This window comes from Cyprinus carpio, chromosome A20, assembly GCF_018340385.1.
Source record: "Cyprinus carpio isolate SPL01 chromosome A20, ASM1834038v1, whole genome shotgun sequence".
Classification (NCBI taxonomy): Eukaryota; Metazoa; Chordata; class Actinopteri; order Cypriniformes; family Cyprinidae; genus Cyprinus; species Cyprinus carpio.
This window is the reverse complement of record NC_056591.1, coordinates 18,833,498-18,855,191: the sequence shown is the minus strand read 5'-3', so window position 1 is coordinate 18,855,191 and position 21,694 is coordinate 18,833,498. Positions and strand designations below refer to the sequence as shown.

Here is a 21,694-nt window from a genome sequence, read left to right as displayed (position 1 = left end):
CTGCTGTCAAGCAGCTGAACAGAGGGCCAAAATGAACCATGAATGAAGGCTTTAACACAAAGAGGTCTGTCTGAGATTGTGTGAGGAACACAGTGGGTGGTGGAAATCTTTTATATTGGCTTGACCTCATCCACACCGAATAATGAAGTGATATTGTTAAGACTACAATGTTTATCATATACAGCACTCCTGTTTTGAGTGTCATCTTCCATAAGTAATTTAACCATAATAAAATCAACCACAATATTTATTGTATATATATATATATATATATATATATATATATATATATAAAACAAAATATATACTACAAAATAAATAAGTATATTACATCACCTTAGAAAAGTTTGAGGTTGGTAAGATTTTTTTTCATGTTTCTGAAAGTTTCATGGTCACTAAGGCTGCATTAGTTTAATAAAAATACATTAAATTTAAAATAAGTTTTTTATATTCCTTTATAGTTTTCAATATAATTTGTTCCTAAGATTGCAAAGCGGAATTTTCAGCAGCTATTACTCCAGTCTTCAGCGTCACATGATAATTTGGAAATCATTTAAATATGCTGATTCGGTGCTAAAAAAACATTAAACATATCATTCTAAAAATATACAAAATAATAATAATAACTAATAATTAAGTTCAAAAATAATACAGTTCACTTAACTGATTTGCTGCATTTTGAAATGTTTCATTCTGTTTTGACTGTGTATGTATATATATATATATATATAATATATACATATATATATATATATATACATATATACATATATATATATATATATATATATATATATATATATATTATATATATATATATAATATCTACATATATATATATATATATATATATATATATATATATATATATACATATATATATATAATATATATATATATTATATATATCATATATATATATATTTATATATATATATAAAGGACCCAAAAGAATTTGATCATTCAGATGCACTATTATTCCATTATTGTGGAAGGTGAAAGCATTGTTTGACTTTTAATAAAAAATTACACAATGTCAATTGATGCATTAACTGTTCAGAAAGAAAATCATTACAGAATTGATGTACAGCTCTGGGGACACAATTAATTAGGTTAAGTGCATGTTTTAATTAAAACACAAAAAAATAATAAAACATTTACACATTTTCAATAGCAAAACCAAATTCAATGCACAGCAGATCTCTCAAAAGCCATAATCCATGACCAATTCTGCAGACCATCCAGGTCCCTCATTTTGCTGAATCTGTCACTGAGATCTTAAACATTTTTTCTTTCTAAGAGGTTTTTGGCTAGATTGGATAATTCTCACAGTCACAGTCCTGTGCCACAGAGCAAACAGCAGAAAGCAGAAGAGGACATGCTAAACCAATTAAAGAAGCAGAGAAACTCTGAGCCAAACAAATATGCTCTACAGAGTCCATAGATTAACACTATGAGCTAACAAGGTTTACCACAGATAAAGTGGAAATATTCTTGACGTAGCCATTGATGATGACTCTACAGCTACTCCAATCATTGCTAAGTTTACTTTATACTGTTAAACTTGGCTTGTCTTAAATCTACGTTAGATTCGGTTAACCTGGCTGCATGCCTCCTGCTAGGCTAAAAGCCATTCACTTTATAATGGTGCATTAAGGGGTCCGTTCTGGTCAGCAGGGGTTGTAGTGTAGGTGATAATTGGGTGGCTCTGTCCCGGGCTGCTGTCTTAAGGAGCAGCGGACTGCGAGCAGAGGGAGGTAATCCCACTTTAAGACCACAATAACCATCTGTGAACACCATCTGGCAAAGCCTCATGCCTACCACAGGGAGAGCTGGTCAGCTATAGACAGGAAGAAAGAGAAGGGGGTGGGACTCATTGCATGGGGACGTTGGGTACATTTCAGCATTTCATTCCATCCTTTTTTTACTCAAGCAATGAGCTCAATCCATTATTTCTAAAAAAAAAAAAAAAAAAAAAAAAAAAAAAAATTGGAGTATGTGGAAATTCAACTTGTAGGTCAAAGCCGTTGTTGAAAAAAAAGCTGTTCTACAAGCACTAAGACCGCCGTCGATGTCGCCAAACAAAGCTCTTTACAAGGTCATCCAATCACCTGTGCCGTTTCAGATGAATGTGGCTTTATCCTCAGGCAACGACTGTGCATCTTTCTGTTTGATAAAGGATCTTTACAGGTAACAAGAGATTCCCTCTTTGCTTTTGAGGTGCGACAAGCCATGTTTTAGTGGCGAATGAAATTCCAGCTTCCTTAGAAAGAAGCTGAGACATCACACACATTGATTTGATCAATAGCAGGACACACATATGGCCCTGATCAATAACCAAGTATAATGGAATGGTCACGCATAACAAAAACACACAGATGCTAGTTTGTCCGGTTGGCTTTCCGTCTGTGACATGGGCCAGTCCTTTTCAGTGGAAGGATCAGAGCGCACACTATGCAAATATCTGGCAGAGAGGAACTGTGCACTTAACACCACTTACAAGCACAATCTCTAAAAATCCTCCACTTTAACACAACAGCTTGCCCACTTAGTCTAATGAAGGCTGGGTGAAAGCAAGAGCTCCAAGCTTTTCCTGGAAGGAGCTTTCGGGGCAGAAACCGACTAATGTAATCTGAAGGCTAGAAACAAAGTGTGAAGACTGCATTTAAAATGTAAATGTGAATTGATGACGAGACAAAAGAAATTAGAGATTTAATAAATCCATTTAAAGGCTCAGTGCGATTATTAAATTGCAAAAGCTGCGATTTAATCAAATAAATGTACTACATGTTTCAGAGCAAAAATAAATAATAATTTTTTAATTATAATATAACATAAATCATTAAATACTTGATTTTTTATATAACTATATTAAAATAGTATTATTTCTTATTTTGTTTAATATTTTTATTTATATAATAACAATAATAATAATAATAATAATAATAATAATATATCACAAACTTTTTGGCTAAATTGAGCAGCCCTACAAACAAGCACAAAACCTGGAGCTATTCTTTTTAAATCACATTTTAAATTGCAATTCAATTTTATAAAATTAATTATATAGACACTATGGTGTCTCAACTTTTTTCACACAGTATATCCACCCTCAAAAATACAGATGCACTTATTCCCAAATGCACACCCTTTAACACGGCTTGGTCATACACACCCACGCCAACCCCATCCCTGGAGACCAATCCACTCTGACCCCACCCTCCACAAACCAGACGTACCAAACTTTCATGAGAGAGGAGCTGACCATACCTCTAACCCCATGATTACTGTCTTTAACTTTCCCCTGTCTGTCCCTCTGGGATCCCCAAAAGCAGCAACTAAAAGAGCTGCATATAAGTTTGTGAGGAAGATAACATGAGTACATTGTTTGTACCCAAATGATGTGTTTGGTGGGACTGTTGAAGCACACCCAATGTCCTAGTACAAACACATTCATCACATTGAGGGCTCTATGCAACTGGTGCCTGTCAGTATGCAAATGTTGACACTTCCTGTGTGATAACCAAAGATGGGTTCCAATCCAGCCTGCCCTCAGACTAACTAAACATAGCTTTTTTCCGACTCATTGCTCTTGCTGCGATTTCATTGCATGCTTAGCTGATTTGAAAACCCCATAAAATCAAAATGGGTGTTTTGTGACTTTTAATCCATGTGCTCTAGTTTTGAGGTCATGTATATGCTAATAAGTCCCTCCAGGATTTAGCGATTTTGCGATTGCTGAATTTATCGCAAAATCAAGCAAACTCCGCAAGTTTCACAAAAGCTCTCAAATTTTCGTAATTACCGCAGATTTTCCACAGATTTTGGGTTTAGATGCGTCCCGTGACGTCATCGCAAAGAGCATTCAGTCAAAGAAAGGTTGTTTCTCAGTTCCAAAAATGGAATTAACTTGGAATTAATTGCGTTCTAATCATGACCGATTAACAAGAGCTACATTGGATAAACAAACCAAAAGTGGAACGAATCCGCGCTACTAGTCTGGGCTACCCAGTGCAGAACGTTTTTCTGCTTGGGCCGGAGCCGCGGGCTGATCTCGATCACTCGACACCATTATACACAGCGCTGGGAGATACCGCCACAGAATCAATAACATATTGTAAGAAGCATTCAAACTCAGCGCAGAATTCTGTTAAAGCTGATATCAGAACAAACGCCACTGATGTGAAGACCAGGAAAAACATTGTTCAATAAACACAAATCACCACCACCATTTACCATGGTTTTAATATAGTAAAACTACAGGAACAACTTGTGGCAGAAATGGTCTAATGTTTTTGAGTGATTTTAAATTCTTCACACAATTTTTCCCACTTCAAAGCTTTAAGTATTACTGAGTTTGAAAGTTATTTTTAATGTGATGATATTTGTTCATCCTTCAAAGGTTGCCCCGATGTATAAATCTAATAGTTTCATAATGCAAATACTTATTTAAAAGTAAACAAAGATATTAAATTACCACTAGTAGATGGCTGCAGATAAGTACGTATAGGCCATTTCCACTCCCTAATATATATATATATATATATATATATATATATATATATATATATTTGTATTTATTAAATTATATGTAGACATTATGAATGACAGTAATAAAAGTTAATTTTATCTGCATCTCAACTACCTAGACAGCACAAATACATCTGTAAGACATCTGCTAAAGATCTGGGAAACATCTGCTGTGTAATCTGATAAACGTCTCAGAAGCAGTTTACATGCGTTCTAATAAATGTCTATTTGACATCTGAACGGAAACATGTTAGAGACATATTGCAGATGAGCAAGCACTCTTAAAAATACATCTTGCATATGTAAATGCAGACATCAAATAGCCATCTCTGAGATGTAGATGTGTTATTAGGGTGAGTGCTGTACTGTCAGGTGCTGGTGCCACTTTCTGTAGAACTTAACTGCACTGGTGCTGGTGTCCTCAAACGTTAGTATGGAGCCCTACAATGTTTCTCGAAGTCAGAAAAGTCATAACAGTGTTAGAAGATTGTTGTCTGTGTTATATTTCACTTAAAAAAAAAAAGAGATGCTGCAAATATCACCGCAAATTTTGAGAAAAGCCGCAGCAAAATCATTCATTTTAGGCCGCAAAAATCATAAAAAAAATGACTCATGTTGCACTACACAGATTTTCATCCAATCAGATTCTCTCTGTATTGAGAATATCCCTCCCTCTAATACTACCTCTAACTAACTAGAAAACAGGGTCATGGAAAAATAAGGATGAACTATTTAATACACCTCACCCAAACATCTGGTTTCAAATAAAAAGTCATGTTTTGGCTGGTTAACAAGGCATGTGCTTTCAAATGTCAACAATAAATGTGTATTTTCAAGAGTTTTACAAGCAAACCTGACTATAAAATGAATTGCTGTGTACAGTAGGTCAGTGATAGGATTATACATTTATTGATATGGAAACAAAAATAAAATGACTTCTAAAGCCACTTTTTAATATCTATTCAATGCTTATGTCTGCCACAATGATATCTTTAAATTATCCTCATTTGAGGGTTCAGCAAATACTGAAATATGCCATTAATTTGATTAATCAATGAGCATTTAATTCAGTCACATTTTTAACTGATTATCAACCCTAGTTTAAAGAGTCAAGACCCACCTGTGAACATAATGTAGCTGATGCACAGAGTCAACAGCCAAGACCATTTCAGCCAGATAGAACTTGGCCATGTCCTCAGGCAAACGATCTTCAAATTTACTGAGCAGAGTCAACAGATCTCCCCCTACATAGTAGTCCATCACCAGGTACTGGGAGGAGAGAAAAACAGGAAGTGAATAAGAAAGAAATAAGAGAAGTGAAGAAACAAAAATAATGGGAAACAAGGATATCAATCACAGGCAGTCTACATCTTTTAAATTTCCTTTACCCTTGGATTAACCCATCCAATCTCAATTATCCATGACATTCTTTTATTCAAAACCTCTTTATCGTTCTCTTCCTCCAGTTTCATTCCTTCACACTCCCACTCATGAAGCTGAACTCAAAATGATAATTCATATTAGAGCCCCCCTTCTCCAGTCACACTATACACAGCATGGTACAGACAAATATAAAGTCTGCTACAAAACAGTGTCCCTTGAAACGCTGTAAGCAGTGATTAATGATCTCACTCTTAGAACCTTATCAAGTGAATGTGAATCAGACCCAATGTGAGCTTGAGAGTTCTCACACACCAAGTTGTTCTCGTCCTGGAAAGCATAGTGTAACGTTGTGATCCACTGACTGTTCCCGTTCACCAGCACGTCCCGTTCCTCCCGAAAACATGCAGTCTGAGAAAAAAACGGCGTAAAATGTCAAAGAAAACCACTTTTTTGGAGTCAGCGATCAAAAATGTGCTCCACATACTTAGAATGACTCCAACCAAGGAATGGTGAGGAATGGTTTCTGAATCATATAGAGCAAAGACTGTTTGTTTTAAGTGGTTCCTCATGTAATGGGCAAAGACAGAGGGAGTAGCACTCTATAGGATGCTAAAGAATGATACGCCAGGGATATAGGAGAAACGGTTGCATCAGCTGAATGGTACAGCCTGATGCTAACTGGATCAAGATTTGTACATTATATAAAAATCAGTCTTGAGAAAACCATTACTGTTATTTGCAGCTAAAGCAGTTTGGTTTGAACCAAATCTGCTGAATAAAAGGAAGAGATGTCTGTAAAAACATCAGCTCACCTCAGCCCTTTTGAGCATTTCCCATTTGTTGAGAATCTTCATGGCGAATACTTTGTCTGCATTTTTCACCTTTACTACTGCAACCTGTAAGGAGGACGAGAACATCAGTCCTGATGTGATCTTAAACATAATTTGACCTGGAAACAGTGTTTTTATTGGCATTCACACAAAAGTGTTCCTCAGCTTGCTTCTTAAATGTGCTGCCATTAGCATTCATTGAACAAAAGTACAGCAGATTATGAGCAGAAATATATAATACCAGATTTGTTCATTTCTACTGGGGTCAGGTCTGCAGAATCTTGCAAGTAAAACATGATTTGTGTGCCTACAAAACATATTAAACTCTATTGAATAATTTAATTCAATTTTGAAGAAATGTACTCCTGGCAGTACCCTCAATTTTTTGTATTTTTTTCAGGAATTTTTGATAAACAAGGATTTTTTGATTCAAAATAAAAAATAACACAAATGTCAGTCTGACAGTCTATTCCTGTCTAAATGGGCAATTATTTGTAACAGTAAGCTGCAAATTCAATCTCTGTGAGACTACAAACAGTAAAGTTCAAATACAATTAAGAAAACCAAATATGAAATCATAGTGCTAGGAAAGTAAACTTCTTATGATCTTATCTAGCATCTGCCTTGATAAGGAAATATAAAACATTAAGCCCAGTTAGGCGTGTGATGTCTTCACTCTATTAAATGATGAACAGAGAACATAACAATGTTCTGGCAATGTTTAGTGACTTGATCCAGAAGGAGCACACAGTTTTTGGCTCTGACTTTGATGATAGAAGAGTCTCCTTCAAAGTTTTTTGCTCTTCGCTTTCTGCCATCAAGTATGTGATGACATCTTCAGAGACTACAAGACCAGGAAAACTACTGAGACATGCAGCACTCTCATAGAAATGTGTTGGTCTGTTTATAATAAAAAAAATCCACACATCTCTGTGAGAGTGCTGCATGTCCCAGCACTTGAATGGTCTTTTATTTATGAGACCAGGTCTTTCTTTTCTTTCTTTTCCTTTCTATTTATTAATAGGACAATTGTGATATTTTTATGACAGTCACACATTTTCATCCTGTCTGGATACAAAGTTTTTTGTTTGTTTTTTGTTAAACTGAATTTGATACATCAAACACTAAAATAATGTACGTTCATAGTCTGCTATAGTGCTTACTGTAGAGTATACTCTACAAATATTTATAGTATTTAAAATAAAACATAGCTCAGCCTCAGCAGTCTCGACAGGAAATGATGTCATATGCCCTTCTTCTGTTTGCCCAAGCCTATTCTGATCCACCAGGAGATGAAAGTGTGTGACCTAACCTCAATCTGTTCCTTTGCACGTTTTCTCACAGCTGCGTGGCTTCCTTTCTGGTGTTATTTTGGAAACAGGCTCACATCAAGCAGAACAGACTTTCTGCTAGCTTACCATGAGCTGTTAATACCAGTTGGACTGAAGTGAGCAGACGCTAGACCGGAAACCCTGTTGAGTGGTGTGTCGGACGAAAACGTTCCCATTGAGGAGGGTGCAGATGAATCACAGCTCACCAGACATTGACAAGTGGAGAAAAACCGAGGGACTGACACATTGCCCTTTAAAATCTATTTTAATCTCAATGATCTTTGATGTATTTCTATCCACCTAGTCTAATAAATGTGATGCCATGTTTACAACTCAAACCTATTAATTGTTAAAAAAAAAAGAGTTTAAACTGTCTTCTTACAGACACAGTTGTTTAAAGCAGATCTGTATTTTAAATAGGGCTGCACGATTATGACAAAAATCATAATTGTCGATTATTACCTTGAAACTGTAATTGCGATTATTAATTACGATTATCACAATTTACATTTAATGATGTTTATACCATTGTTTGATGCAACTGCATGCCAAATTTTTTATATTTATATAGTATTAGGCCTCAAATGTCAACTATACATTGGATTGGTTTCTTCTTTAAATTATAAAAAAGTAAAAAATATTGAATGGTATTATAATGCTATACCAGAACTAAAATTAAAATAATGGGAAAAACCCTTAAGATAACATGTAGAAAGAAAAAAATGCATCTTAAGCATGCAGAATAACATAAGCGGACTTTGAACGATTAATTGCCGCTTTGAACGATTACGTAATTGTGGCATCCATAATTGTAATCGCGATTAGAAATTCGATTAATTGTGCAGCCCTAATTTTAAAGGAAATTTGGTCATCATTTACTCACTATCCTGTCATTCCCAAAACCATATGACTTTCTTTTTTTCCATGGAAAACAAAAGGAGAAACTTTGAATAATATGCTTGTTACTACCTGAATGTGGACTAAAGCTTTCAAGCTTCAAAAAAAAAAAGGGGGGGGGTACCATAAAACGATCATAAAATCATCATCAGTCACGCAATATTTCAAGTCGTGGCCTAAGAGAGTCAGACTTGTAACCTGAAGGTTGTGGGTTCGAGTCTCAGATCAGACAGGAATTGTCGGTGGTGGGAGTGAATGACCAGTGCTTTCTTCCATCCTCAATACCACGACTGAGGTGAGACCCTTTAGCAAGGCAACGAACCCCAAACTGCTCCCCGGGTGCCACAAAAAAAAAGTCTGCCCACTGCTCCGGGTGTGTGTTCACAGTGTGTGTGTGTGTGTGTGTGTGTGTAGCATGGGTCACCATACTTTGCTACGTTCACGCAACTGGATGGGTTAAATGCAGAGCACAAATTCCGAGCATGGGTCACCATACTTGGCTACACATCACTTCACTTTCACTTTTTCACTTGCAAGTCAGAACTGCAAAGATATTCCTCAAATATTAACTTTTTGTATTCCACAGAAGAAAAGGAGCTGCACTGGTTACAAAAAGGGTGAGTAAATAATGACAGAATTATTATTTTTGGGTGAACTTTTCCTTCAACTCAACTTGGAAACGTCCAAGTGCTCAGTCACTGCGAAAATAAAACCTGAATACAAATTCCAAAAACCATTTGCTGGGGTTTTAAAACATGGCTCCAATCCAATATTCCCACTTCATGTGCCATTCTGAACAGCCAACCATCACTGAGTAACCTAATAGTGCCGGTTTCCTGGCCTACCTGTGCACCACACATTCCCCAGTGACTACATCACACATCTGTCATTACAAAAGAACATTAACTGCCTCGGGCTCTCAAAAGTACAGCATGAAGAATGTCCTTACACTGCAACATACCTGTGCTTATGGTAAAGCAGTATATTAACTAATAATGCAAAGGGGCTCTTATGGGATCTAAAAAAAAAAAACAATAGAATGTTCCAAATGTAGTGAGAACAATAAATACCTCTCCAAACGCTCCCCGTCCAATCACCTTCAGGATCTCGAAATCTTCCTTGTGCAAGCGCATCTGTTTCACCTTGGATGTAAAAGGTTTGGCTGTAAATACCAAAAGGGACAAAATCAGTAAAATTGAAAAAAAAAAAAAAAATAATAATAATAATAAAAAGAAATTGTCAAAAACTAAAAACAAATACACTACCAAAGGTTGGGGCCAGAAAGATTTTAAAAGAAATATTATACTTTTATTCAGCATTGAATTAATCAAAAGGGACAGTTAAAGGTATTCATAATGTTACAAAATATTTTCTATTTCAGATAAATTATAAAATAGAAAGTTCCTTTGAACTTTCTGTTCATCAAATAATCCTGAAAAAATGTATCACAAAAAATATTTTGTGTTTTCAACACTGATTGCACCAAATCAGCATATTAGAATGATTTCTAAATGATCATATGAGACTGATTACTTGAGTAATGGCTGCTGAAAATTCAGATTTGCCATAACAGGAATAAATTATAGTTTCCATTTTATTAAAATAAAAAAATACTATTTTAAATAGAAATAATATTTCACAGTATTACTGTTTTTAAAATAAAATAAATGCAGCCCTGGTGAGCATAAAAACTTCTTTCAAAAATCTAAAAAATTTTAACAGTTATTGCCAATATATTTATTTATGAAACAAATGCTGGAATTTTTTTTTTTTTTTTGTCGAATAAATTCATTTTGAAATGAACTATTATTTGAAACATTCTTTTGTAAATATTACGTAAAATAATGCATTCTTCCACTGCAGCAATGTTGTGTGTGTGTTATTCCCAGGGTGGGAGAACATGGGAACAGAAGAGAGGATGATCTCAACCGCAGTGTGATAAGGATAAAAGTCTGCCATGTTTATCCTCAACAAGAGTACAAACACGCCACCCACACCTGCCATCATGAGAGTCTATGCAGCTCTAATCTTAGCATCTCAGAATGAGGTAAGCTTGACCTTCCTAAAACATCTTTTTACAAAGTTCGACCTCATCTAATGGCTTTCATACACATTACTAAGGTGTTCTGTGGCTAAATTTTTCCATGGGAGCACACTGTCATGGCTACAGACTCATAGTTTGGTCCATAAACTCTCATTCAATCAGCATCAAGCACACAGGGTGGGGTGGCTCTGTTACCATAACAATATTGGATGGTGCAGAAGAAAGAAATAAAAAAAGTCACATAGGTGTCAGTATATAGAACTATTTAATAACAGATTTATACAATCTCAGAAAAAAAGGTACAAAAGATGCCACTGGTCCGGTACCTTTTATTTTTATTTATAATATGTACCTTCAATGCACACTTTAATGTACTCCTCATTGTTCCACGTTTGCCCTCTGCTCATTTTGTTTGGGATAAACCGCTCATGTCGCATAGTGTCTCATCTTGTCATTACTTCCTGTTTTTGGTTCGTTTATAAATATTTGGTCCATGTTGCGTTCATATTTCATTCGAACTGCATCTGAGTTCATTAAAGGTGTTAAGGCAACAACCATCCAGAACAGTCTTGGTCCGCTTGTTTGGTGCACTCCAGGGTTCAGAGCATTCACACTTACTCAAACGAACCGCACTAACAGAGAAATAGCACCAGAGTAGATTTTAATCGAACCAAACATGAATAGTGTGAACACATCCTAAGTGTCTAAATATCTTGAAGCCCCAATGTAAGTTCAAATGAAACGCAAATAGACATTGAAGTGCACAAATACAGCTAATACAAAGCAGATTTTCTATATGACCTAATATAAAAAATAATATAATGATGATTTTACAAACCCAACCATTTTTCTTTCTTAAAAACCTAATATAAACTAAGAATAATAAATATAACACACCCCAATTCAACCATAAAAATCTAATTTAATCTAAAATTCCATCAAACTCTCACCATGTCACAGTAACAGCATATAAGTGCAGGGGTCATTACTCTGTTACTCTGTCGAAGTTACAGCATCTGTCTTTCAGAGCAAATAAGTGGGTAGATCACCAAGGTACAATTGGTGGCTCCAAGGCATTTTGGTCCCAGCAGGCCTTCATTACCCAGGCAGGTCATTACGTATCATCAGAACTGCTCCACATTACTACTGTAATTACACTTAAGCACTGACCCACTGCTAATCTAACAGTCGTCACAGTCTCATATCAGCAGCAGCTACTCTATCACACAACCTGCTGACAGCTAAAAACATGCTAATAATACCAGCAATGTGTAAACACTATTGAGTAGAACAAAGTATTGTAGCACCATAGGAGTAATTTTTTATTATGGTGAAAATATTTATCACAACTGTGTGAATATATTATTTAATTTATTTTTTAATCTGCATTTCCACCAAAATAAATAAATTAATAATACTATTTTATATTATAAGTTTATACTTATACATTTTTTTGCTGGAAATATTTTTTTTGCTGGAAATATGATTTATAAGAATAAATAAAACATAAATAAATTAATAAATAAATACTGTATAATTATAAATTAATTAATTTATATATAATTATAATTAATACTATTTAAATTAAACTAATTTATTTAATTTTTTTTTATAAAATCTTATCTGAATCATATTTAAATAACTTAGTGATTTAAATACAAATACTTATAAAATATATACTTATAAAAACATACTTCATTTGATCCTTTTTTTTTTTTTACTTGATGGATACAAGCCTAAAGATAATGGTAAGTTTTTTTAACATTATAAAAAAAAATAAAAAAAATAAATAGAAAAACATTAATATGCTAAATTCTGACTGGATGTATCAAATTCGTACCACCCAGCCTTATACCACTGAGACAGAATAAAAATAACCTCAGACATCCCTGGATAGAATCAGCCACGCTTGACCTCTAAGACACTTTCAACAGTTTTGACATGAGTAAGCGGCAGCCACATGTTAAAATAAGTGTGGCACTGCAGTGGGAGTCGTGCTTTACGTCATACACACCATTGACTGCAGACAATCAGGCATAACACTCGTAACCAACAACCACTAGAGTCCTAAAAGACACCTCTGTTCCACAGGCAGCATGGACCGCAAAACAACCACTGAATAAAACACTTCACAAGAATGAATCGCCAGTACCCACATCATAATGGGACCTGCAAGGCTCTTTAGAGACTAAAAACAAATAAACGTAGACCGAGCGAGGGGCCCATGCATGGAGAAATCCATGCGATACCTGTGCATTATCATGAAGCCAGCTCCACCCTATGTATATAAGTATCAGTTGGTTAACAATGTTAGCTTTAGCGATGCTTCTCTTGTTCAATTTTGGTAGCAGAACAATAGCTATACAGTATCACTCACCTGAAAACCTAATAAAACAACACGAGCATGCCAAACATAGCAACGGTTGCCATGACAAATGAGAGTGAGGTAATCTGCAGTGCTGTAAATGTAAACTTCTTTGCCACATTGTTCACTGTACGGCTGTTTATGATTCTTTCAAAGAATAGTTGGTATTAGTGAGGTTGTACAAATCAGTGTTGTTTTAGTATCATTTGTCCTTTTTTTAAATCAAGTTTTTGTATTATGAATAAGATTTTGAGGTTTTAGTAATTTGGGTATTTTTATTATTTTTTAATATGTCTCTGTCTATATTTTTTATAAATCTTATTTTATACATTTTATAAAAAATGATGTTAAAATACTAACTTACTACTTTTTTAACGAAGTACTAAAATAAATTAAAATAAGTATATATATATATATATATATATATATATATATATATATATATATATATATATATATACACACACACACACACATACATATTATTTTATTTTTGTTAATGTTGCTTTATCTAAGTAGAGAAAGTTTTAGTTTCAGTTCTTAACCCTGGTACAAAGGGACAACATATATGCAAAATAAGAATACTGAGGTTTTAAAAGAAAGTGTCAGACTAAACTCATTGGCATTGTGGGACTGGAAAAACACGTCCCGTCTTTGTGTCTCCTACCAGACTGGTTAAGGGTGTGCGTGACACAGTGCTTGTGAGAATCTGTGCGTGCTTGTGTACATCTGCCCTCCCCGCTGTATGTGGGGACAGGCGTATGTGCAAAGAAAGATGCAAAGAGGAATACTAGGCCTTGAGTGTGTGTTCCCACATCCACTCCTCTGGCAGGGGGACATCTGGAAGCCATAAGAGAGATTATTTATGGCCACAGTGAGGTAACAACGCAAAAATGTTGCTTCCAGAAGAACACGTCCCAGCTCCTGGAGCTAAAAGACCTGAGGATGGCCTTCCTCTGCCGTAACCAGAGAGGCTACTAAGGCATTGAGAGCATTAACACAATTGCACAGTAATGACAATCACAATGTGCTGAGGCCTCTGCAACTTTAAGAGCAGAGGTTATGCTAATGCAAACAGTGAAACTTCATGATGAAATTCTACTTTACAACATAGGTGTCATGTGAATTATGCTCCAATATTTACATTCAATATGAACACAGCAGACACTTTTGTAGCCCTCTCTGACACACACACACACAAAGGTTTTAAGGTCAACCAAATTTTTTGAAAAATGTTATTTCAATAACTTATAAGGTTTTATTATGTGACCTTTGGAAAGCCTACCAAAAAAAAAAAAAAAAAAAAAAAAAAAAAAAAAAAAAAAAAAAAAAAAAAACAAAAAAAAAAAAAAAAAAAAAAAAAAAAACTTTTAATTCAATTGAATTTAATCTTCAGTTCCCATTGTCTCTCACATGGTGTCTATGAATAAAAAAAATAATAATAATAATAATTTTTTAAAAATTTAATTGAATTTAATCTTCAGTTCCCATTGTCTCTCAAATGATCTCTCCATAATATAAAATAATATAGAAATTCAGTATAATATAAAAAATTAATATGCTGTAACAATATCAGATTTTCGCTCTTCGATTATCATGACCAAAAGAATTCACATTAACTACATTATTGTAAAATGTATAGAAATGTAAAAAAATTAAAAATAGAACAGAATCTGAAATTCCCAGTCCCTCACAACTGCTACAGCTAATAATGGCTACAAATAAGACAAGTCCCAACAGACTGAATAAATTACATTTACAGAATGAAGTGGTCCTGAACAGGGGGATCCCTACATAGATGCAATGGCAGCCTGTGTTATTAAACAAGGTGGCAGGATATCAAATAAATAAATAAAAAGTCATGGGTGCTTTCAATCCCTAAGGCAAAGTCATGGCTAGTACCATGTAGTTAGCAGGGGGTGATATATGAAACCCTCCATGAGGACAGGAAAAAGCATTAAATCATTAATAAGTACCAAACATACATAAACATGCCTGAGAATCACTTTCATACTGCATAAACATGCAATGGTGCGATAAATTGTGTTAAATGCTAGAGTGAGCACCCACGACACCCAAATTCCCAAAGCAATATACACTACCCCTAAAGCATCCCCTATTGCCATTGAAGCATGATGGCATGGCTTGTGTCAGACAAGACAAAACATACATTTGTCTAAACCACTGCAATGTAAAAATAGGATATTCCCAAAATACAATAAAGCCATACAAAGAGCACTCAGAACAAACAAAGCTCTTGGATGTTTCAGGGCTCCTGTGCTAATGTTCATCAAGAAACAAATGCAAACAGATGGAGTAGGTGAAGAATTGGCCATTAGAGATAGAAACTGAAGCCCCATGCTGTAAGTGCATTGATAGAGCAAGAGTGCAAAACACACGGCCCTTTTAGCACAGGCAGCTATTTAAAAAATTCACTGAATGCAGGAAGGTTATGTGACAAATGACACAAACAGAAACCCTGCACACAAAAGACGGAGATGACATGTGACGGTAAACACGTAAAAAACGTGTGTTACCCTTTACTGCATTCCTGGTAATAGCAGCTCTCTGTGCACCGGCAATCGCATCACCTATTTTGTAGCATGATCCAGCACAACAATCCCCTACTTTTTCCATCTACAAAAATACAAAGATGCTACACCAAGGTTAGATAAAAATGCAGTTAAAATTCATGAAGTAACTTTCACCTTTAAAAGAACACCATGTGTCCTGCATTCAAAGACCCAAACAGAATGAAAAAAACAGATGTGCTAACCTGCTGATTTTGTCATTAACATCATGCCTAAAGTCTCAAGTGAAAAACACACAGCATTTTAGAAGCAACCCAAACCAAGCAGAGGTGAGTTTGTGTGAAGCAGCTTTCAATGCAAGCCGATCTAAGATGTTGAAAACACACACTGCTCACATGCAAAAGTACACAGTTCCACATTTCACTCTGGAACCATGGTGTACACACTAAAATTTGAGAAAGATTTCTGTGAAGAACAGTTGTTAATCACTGAAAATCTCACATGGCAGCCTTGGTTGCCATTCACTTTCATTGAATGGAAAAAAGCAGCTAAGACATTCAGCTATAAATATCTGCATTCTACAGAAGAAAGTAAGCCATGAGGGTGAGTAAATGATGACAGAATTTCCATTCATGGGTGAACTACTACTTTAACCCAAGACTTGTACACCAGTAGAGCCTGTACACAGATGCTGGATGTGTCAACGAAATAAGGGTAGTGTATGATATTGTTTCATGTGAGGCTCAAGGTGATTAAAATTAGCTTTGCCATTTCTCAGAACCTACTGTAATACAGACAACTTAGCAGGAAAGCAGAACGGTCCTATCCCCCAGAGAAGATCACATAGTTGTCCAACAACATGACATTGACACAAGAGCTGTGAAAGTTTTCTACAGACTGCATGCTCTTATGCTCAGTTGGCAGGGACTTAAAAATACAGCATTAGTTTTTCAGTCAACATAATACCACCGAGTCACCTCCCTGTGGCAAAATATGTCATGGTAGATGTAACTCTATCCTACGGCATTTTCTCAGAACAGAGGAGTGAATGAAATCTTGCTGGACGTTTCCTACCATGACTGACTGAAAACCCTGGAGGCAGTCAGAACTGAGGAAACTACACACCCCTAATATATTCAAATTATCATCACTGTCATCACAATCATTATTATCATAATCGCTAATCAACTTCGCTGGAACATGCCACTCTGAAATTTTAATTTGGGCTAGACACTGACTGTCAAACGTAGTTTCCCATTTAAAGCAAACATCAAACCCTATTATTAACCTGCCATTTGTAACTTGATCCATACACAAATACTTCTCACAGGAGGATAAATGGATAGTTCACTTAAAAATTTAATTTGTCATCATTTACACACCCTCATGTTGTTCCAAAACAGCATGACTATTAAATAGAAATATTTAAAGAATGTACAAGGGATTTTTTTTTTTTTTCATTAAAAATTTCACATCTGAATGCGAGCTTGCAGTCAACTGTAAGAAAGGGGCAGGTTTTATGCAAATTAAATTCTTCAAGAAGTCACCAGAGAGAAGTTGGTCATTTCACCAAAAGATTTATGACATTTTAAATTAGGGCTGCAACAAACAATTCTTTTGATAATCGATTAATCTAATTATTATTAGAGTGATTAATCGACTACTCGTTGATCATTTCACCAATTAATCCATAGGCTTAACCCCTAACAGCTATTTTTTTACGTTTTTTGTAGTTTTGTAAAACTTTCCAACACTACTGCTTCGGCTTCACTTGCACTTCTCATATGTCTTCTTCTATTGGACTGCAGCTGGGAGGGCTGAATTACAGTCTTGCACTACAGTACCTCACTGGTCAAACCATGTTATTGCAGGCCCTTACATTATTAGTCACATGACAACAAACGACTATTCGACAACAAAAATATTTATCGACAATTGGTTATTGTTGATGTTGTCAATAATGTCGACTAAACATTTTAGCCCTATTTTGAATAAAAATATAAGAATGTAAAAAAAACTATATGCGCATGGTTAAATTGTTTGTAATAAAATAAATAATATGCATTTAGAAAATAGCCATTTTTTTCATGCTGACTTTATATTATACAGTTTATACATGTTATATTTATAAATATATATTTAGTTTTTCTGAGGCACTTAAAATAAAGATAAATCTATGCACATATTGCACTTTTTCCCAGTGTTTTCTGTACAATCATTCACAGAAAGTGCCACATGAATATATTTATTTTCCACTCCAGCATATTATTGTAGTATACCCTAACCTATTTCTGGTAAAAAGAAAAACAAAAACTGTGGTTGGTCTCTTTACTATGTGAGTCAGATGGTCTTTTCTTATTTAAGTGGGCAGCTCATGGCCAGAATAAGCTTTGGACTAGTGTTTTGCCATTTACTCAAAGTCTGGCTACGCAAGACATAAGTCATAGACATAAGTTAAAAACAAAATCCATGTTGAGAATCAAATATTGGTATTCTGACTCAATTGAACTCATGGTCTAAAAGCAGTCATGGTCTAAAGTTGCCACAAACCCCCATTTTCAGCAGCAAGAATAAATGAAAGGGACAAAAAGGCTATATATACATTGCAGTCCTCCAGTGCAGACACTTTCTGGGCCATAGTCAATGCCTTAGGCTGGAAACAACTACTTATTATAACCTACAGAGGAAAGGTGTCAGCACTAGGACTTGAAACCGTAAGTATCCCAAAAATATGCGTTTGGTGAAACATGTTCCAACAAGACTCGAACAAATGCACACAAGAGTTCAAAAAGTGGATCGGCTCTCAAAGAAAGATGTTGCAAAACACGTCGACTGATGACAGACAGGTGGGGGGAGGCAAACCATGTTCTTTCAGCTCTACTGAACAGCCGACACGCAAATACCGCCTCGACCGCAAAGCCCTCTGAGAACGCACTTTGTTTGGATGTGTATTATGGAACAGAATTATTTAACAACCAAACCAGAAGCATAACTGGAATTAAATTCAAACTGGTACCTGCTTCCTACAACAACATGAATTATATATGGAGTCATGTATGTGAAAACCCCCTATCTTTTTAAAAAAAATCTTCCCAATCCATGGAGCATCCCCTCGCACACATGCCCTTCCTCGTAACCCCCCACAGCAGCCCAGATACATGCTGACAGCACTCATAATGAGAGGACTTATCTCTGACCTTGATATATTTGACATGTGACATTGCCTTTAATCTAGTCTACTGCCTGAGTGCCAAACACACCCACAAGAACCCCTTTGGTTTAGGCCTGGAATGTAAGATGGGGCATTTCTTGAGAGCAGTAGAAACACCCTTCGATTCTGTTACCAGACTGGGTTTTATCTCTCTGCCATTTTCCATGCCTATGGGGCTTATGATAAACACTAGATGGTGAGGAATCACAAGCTCATGTTTCAAAACCTAGTCAGCTACCTTGCTAAGGCAACATCCCAACAGCAATGTAACCTCAAAAATAATTTACAATAGATAATATCAGTGTTTGATGAAGCAGCATGTTGCTAAGCTAACAGCAATGATATAAGTTTAGGGATGCACGATATATCAGCCACCATATCGGTATCAGCCGATAAATGTTCAATTTCACTGCTACCGTTATCGACCCAATAAGAAAATTTGGCCAATATATTAAAGTCGATTAATAATGCATTATTTTCTGCAGAGACCCTTCAGATACACACTGTTCACCACAATGGTTTCGAATTGCTCGAAATATGACTGGAATCATTTTGAAAAAGGACAAGGGCTAGTCTGTCATACAGGCTACCTTAAATTCTCATTTCAATCTAGGGTTGTGCCGATAGACGATAGTATTGTGTATCGATGATATTCAGAGATATCGACAATAGCAGATGTCTCTGTCGATAGTCAAGACGATATTAGCCTCATTCTTCTATTAATGTATTAAATTATAATAATAATAATTATTATTATTTTTATTAGACGGTCTATTATAATTCAGCTATCAAATTGCCTCGCTATTTCACTTCAGCACCGCATTTCACACACGCGTGCAAATGAGGATTAGACTGTAGCCGGTGAAGAAGTCTCCATCCACAAACAGACGTAGCCTACATGGTCTGCAGATATAAGGTATTTCATTGCACTTTAACAAGTAATCTGAACGGCCTATATATGTACAATATTTTAAACGAGCCCTCACTAACTGAGTTAGAATGCATCTCATTCTTGTTTCTGTGGTGGTGTGTCAGGCTCGTCATGGGGCGCATGGTCCGGAGCGCTGTATGACTGATGCATCAGTTTAATTGAACATTACTCCAAATATATGAACTTACCTGTTTTGTATACTTTATATTTAACGTGTTCATTAATGTCTAATATTAGTGTTAAACTGTTGGACTTTAAATGAAATCTACTATTGATTTTCACCGTTGACTGATTTTGCAGAACATTTAGACTGATAACTTCTGTGCGCAGATATGGCAAATTTGTCACAGGACGCGCTATATGACAGTTGCGTCCGACTATATATGAACTAGCTGTTTTAAATACAGTATTTTTATATTTAACATTAGTTTATCAGTATGTTTGAAAGTATATTTTTTTGATTATTGGTTATTCCATAAGCCCCTTTCACACTGCACGTTGGACCCGGAAAATTGCCGGGTCGCCTTCTGTGTGAATGCAAACACGTCCCAGGATTGATTTCGGGATTGATCCCGGGTTGGGGACCTAGTAACATTGCCGGGTTCAGTCCCAGAACGAGCGCTGTGTGAACAAAAGCCAGAACTAATGCCGTAAAGGGTGTGTCGTAGTGAGCACGTTATCGCGCGACTCTTTTAGCGTGTTTTGAAGGCAGATCAACGTTTGCGACGAAACAAATCTGTGCAAACTGTAATGAAGCAGAGATCAGTTAGTTCCTCACTTTCCGCGCTGAAGCTGAGATCGTTCGCCAGCTTAAGTGAAAGTTAACGTGCCTAGCGTTTTCGACTCGTACATTACATGTCACACCCTGATATCACGTGTCTTCACAGGACCTTTACGGGTTGTGTGTGAATACACGCACATATTCCGGGTAATCAATGGCAGTGTGAAAGGGGCAAAATCTAGCGACCCGGGAACAATTGCCGGGACACATTACCCGTGTATTTTCTGGAATCTCAGTGTGAAAGGGGTTATAGGCTCTCCCTCGTGCATCTACGCAGTTTAAAACACCAAATAGTTATGCTATGACAAGAACAAAGAGTCTCTCTCTTGCTCCACCCATGCATGATAATATCGTGTATCGTCGATCTCACGGGCTGACGATATGACGATTTGAAAAATTACCATATCGCCCAACACTATTTCAATCTATTAAAATTTCTGTTTAATTGTCTGTATTTTCCATCTTACAAACCTAACTAAACTGTGTACACTGTTTTACAGCTAAGCAGCTATTACAGCAATTCAGCCTAACTATTCATCTCAGGGGTGCAGCATTTTTAACATGCAAGAGTAATTATCTTAAATACTTGCCATCTACAATTTGGAAAGCTTGTGAAATCTTCATCAAGTTTAGGTCATGCGTGATAGTTACTGAAGTGTGAGGGTATTTTTGTCATTTGGAAATCTCATGAGGTAGATTGGACCGAATCTTGGCCTGACGTGCACGTGATGTTTAAGGCTAACAAGTACAGCTGCCATGTTTATGGGGTCAGCCAAGATAACCAACAGACAAAAATCACTACAACCACAGGATTTCCTCATTTTGTTTCACTCGAAGCTGCTTCATCGTGCTGCATGGCC

The 21,694-nt window shown here is 35.9% G+C and overlaps 1 protein-coding gene across 6 annotated transcripts in view; it reads right to left on the bottom strand.

The window, feature by feature from the left end:
• LOC109089642 (serine/threonine-protein kinase MRCK alpha-like) overlaps nucleotides 1-21,694 on the bottom strand; it is a 50,885-nt gene that overhangs the window by 22,089 nt on the left and 7,102 nt on the right. For all 6 annotated transcript variants that reach the window (XM_042777987.1, XM_042777988.1, XM_042777986.1 and 3 more), the window contains exons 2-5: nucleotides 10,042-10,133; nucleotides 6,726-6,809; nucleotides 6,226-6,321; nucleotides 5,651-5,799 (exon numbers count right to left, since the gene is read on the bottom strand). In XM_042777987.1, the coding sequence (XP_042633921.1) occupies nucleotides 5,651-5,799; nucleotides 6,226-6,321; nucleotides 6,726-6,809; nucleotides 10,042-10,133 (421 nt within the window). The remainder of the gene's footprint in view (nucleotides 1-5,650; nucleotides 5,800-6,225; nucleotides 6,322-6,725; nucleotides 6,810-10,041; nucleotides 10,134-21,694) is intronic.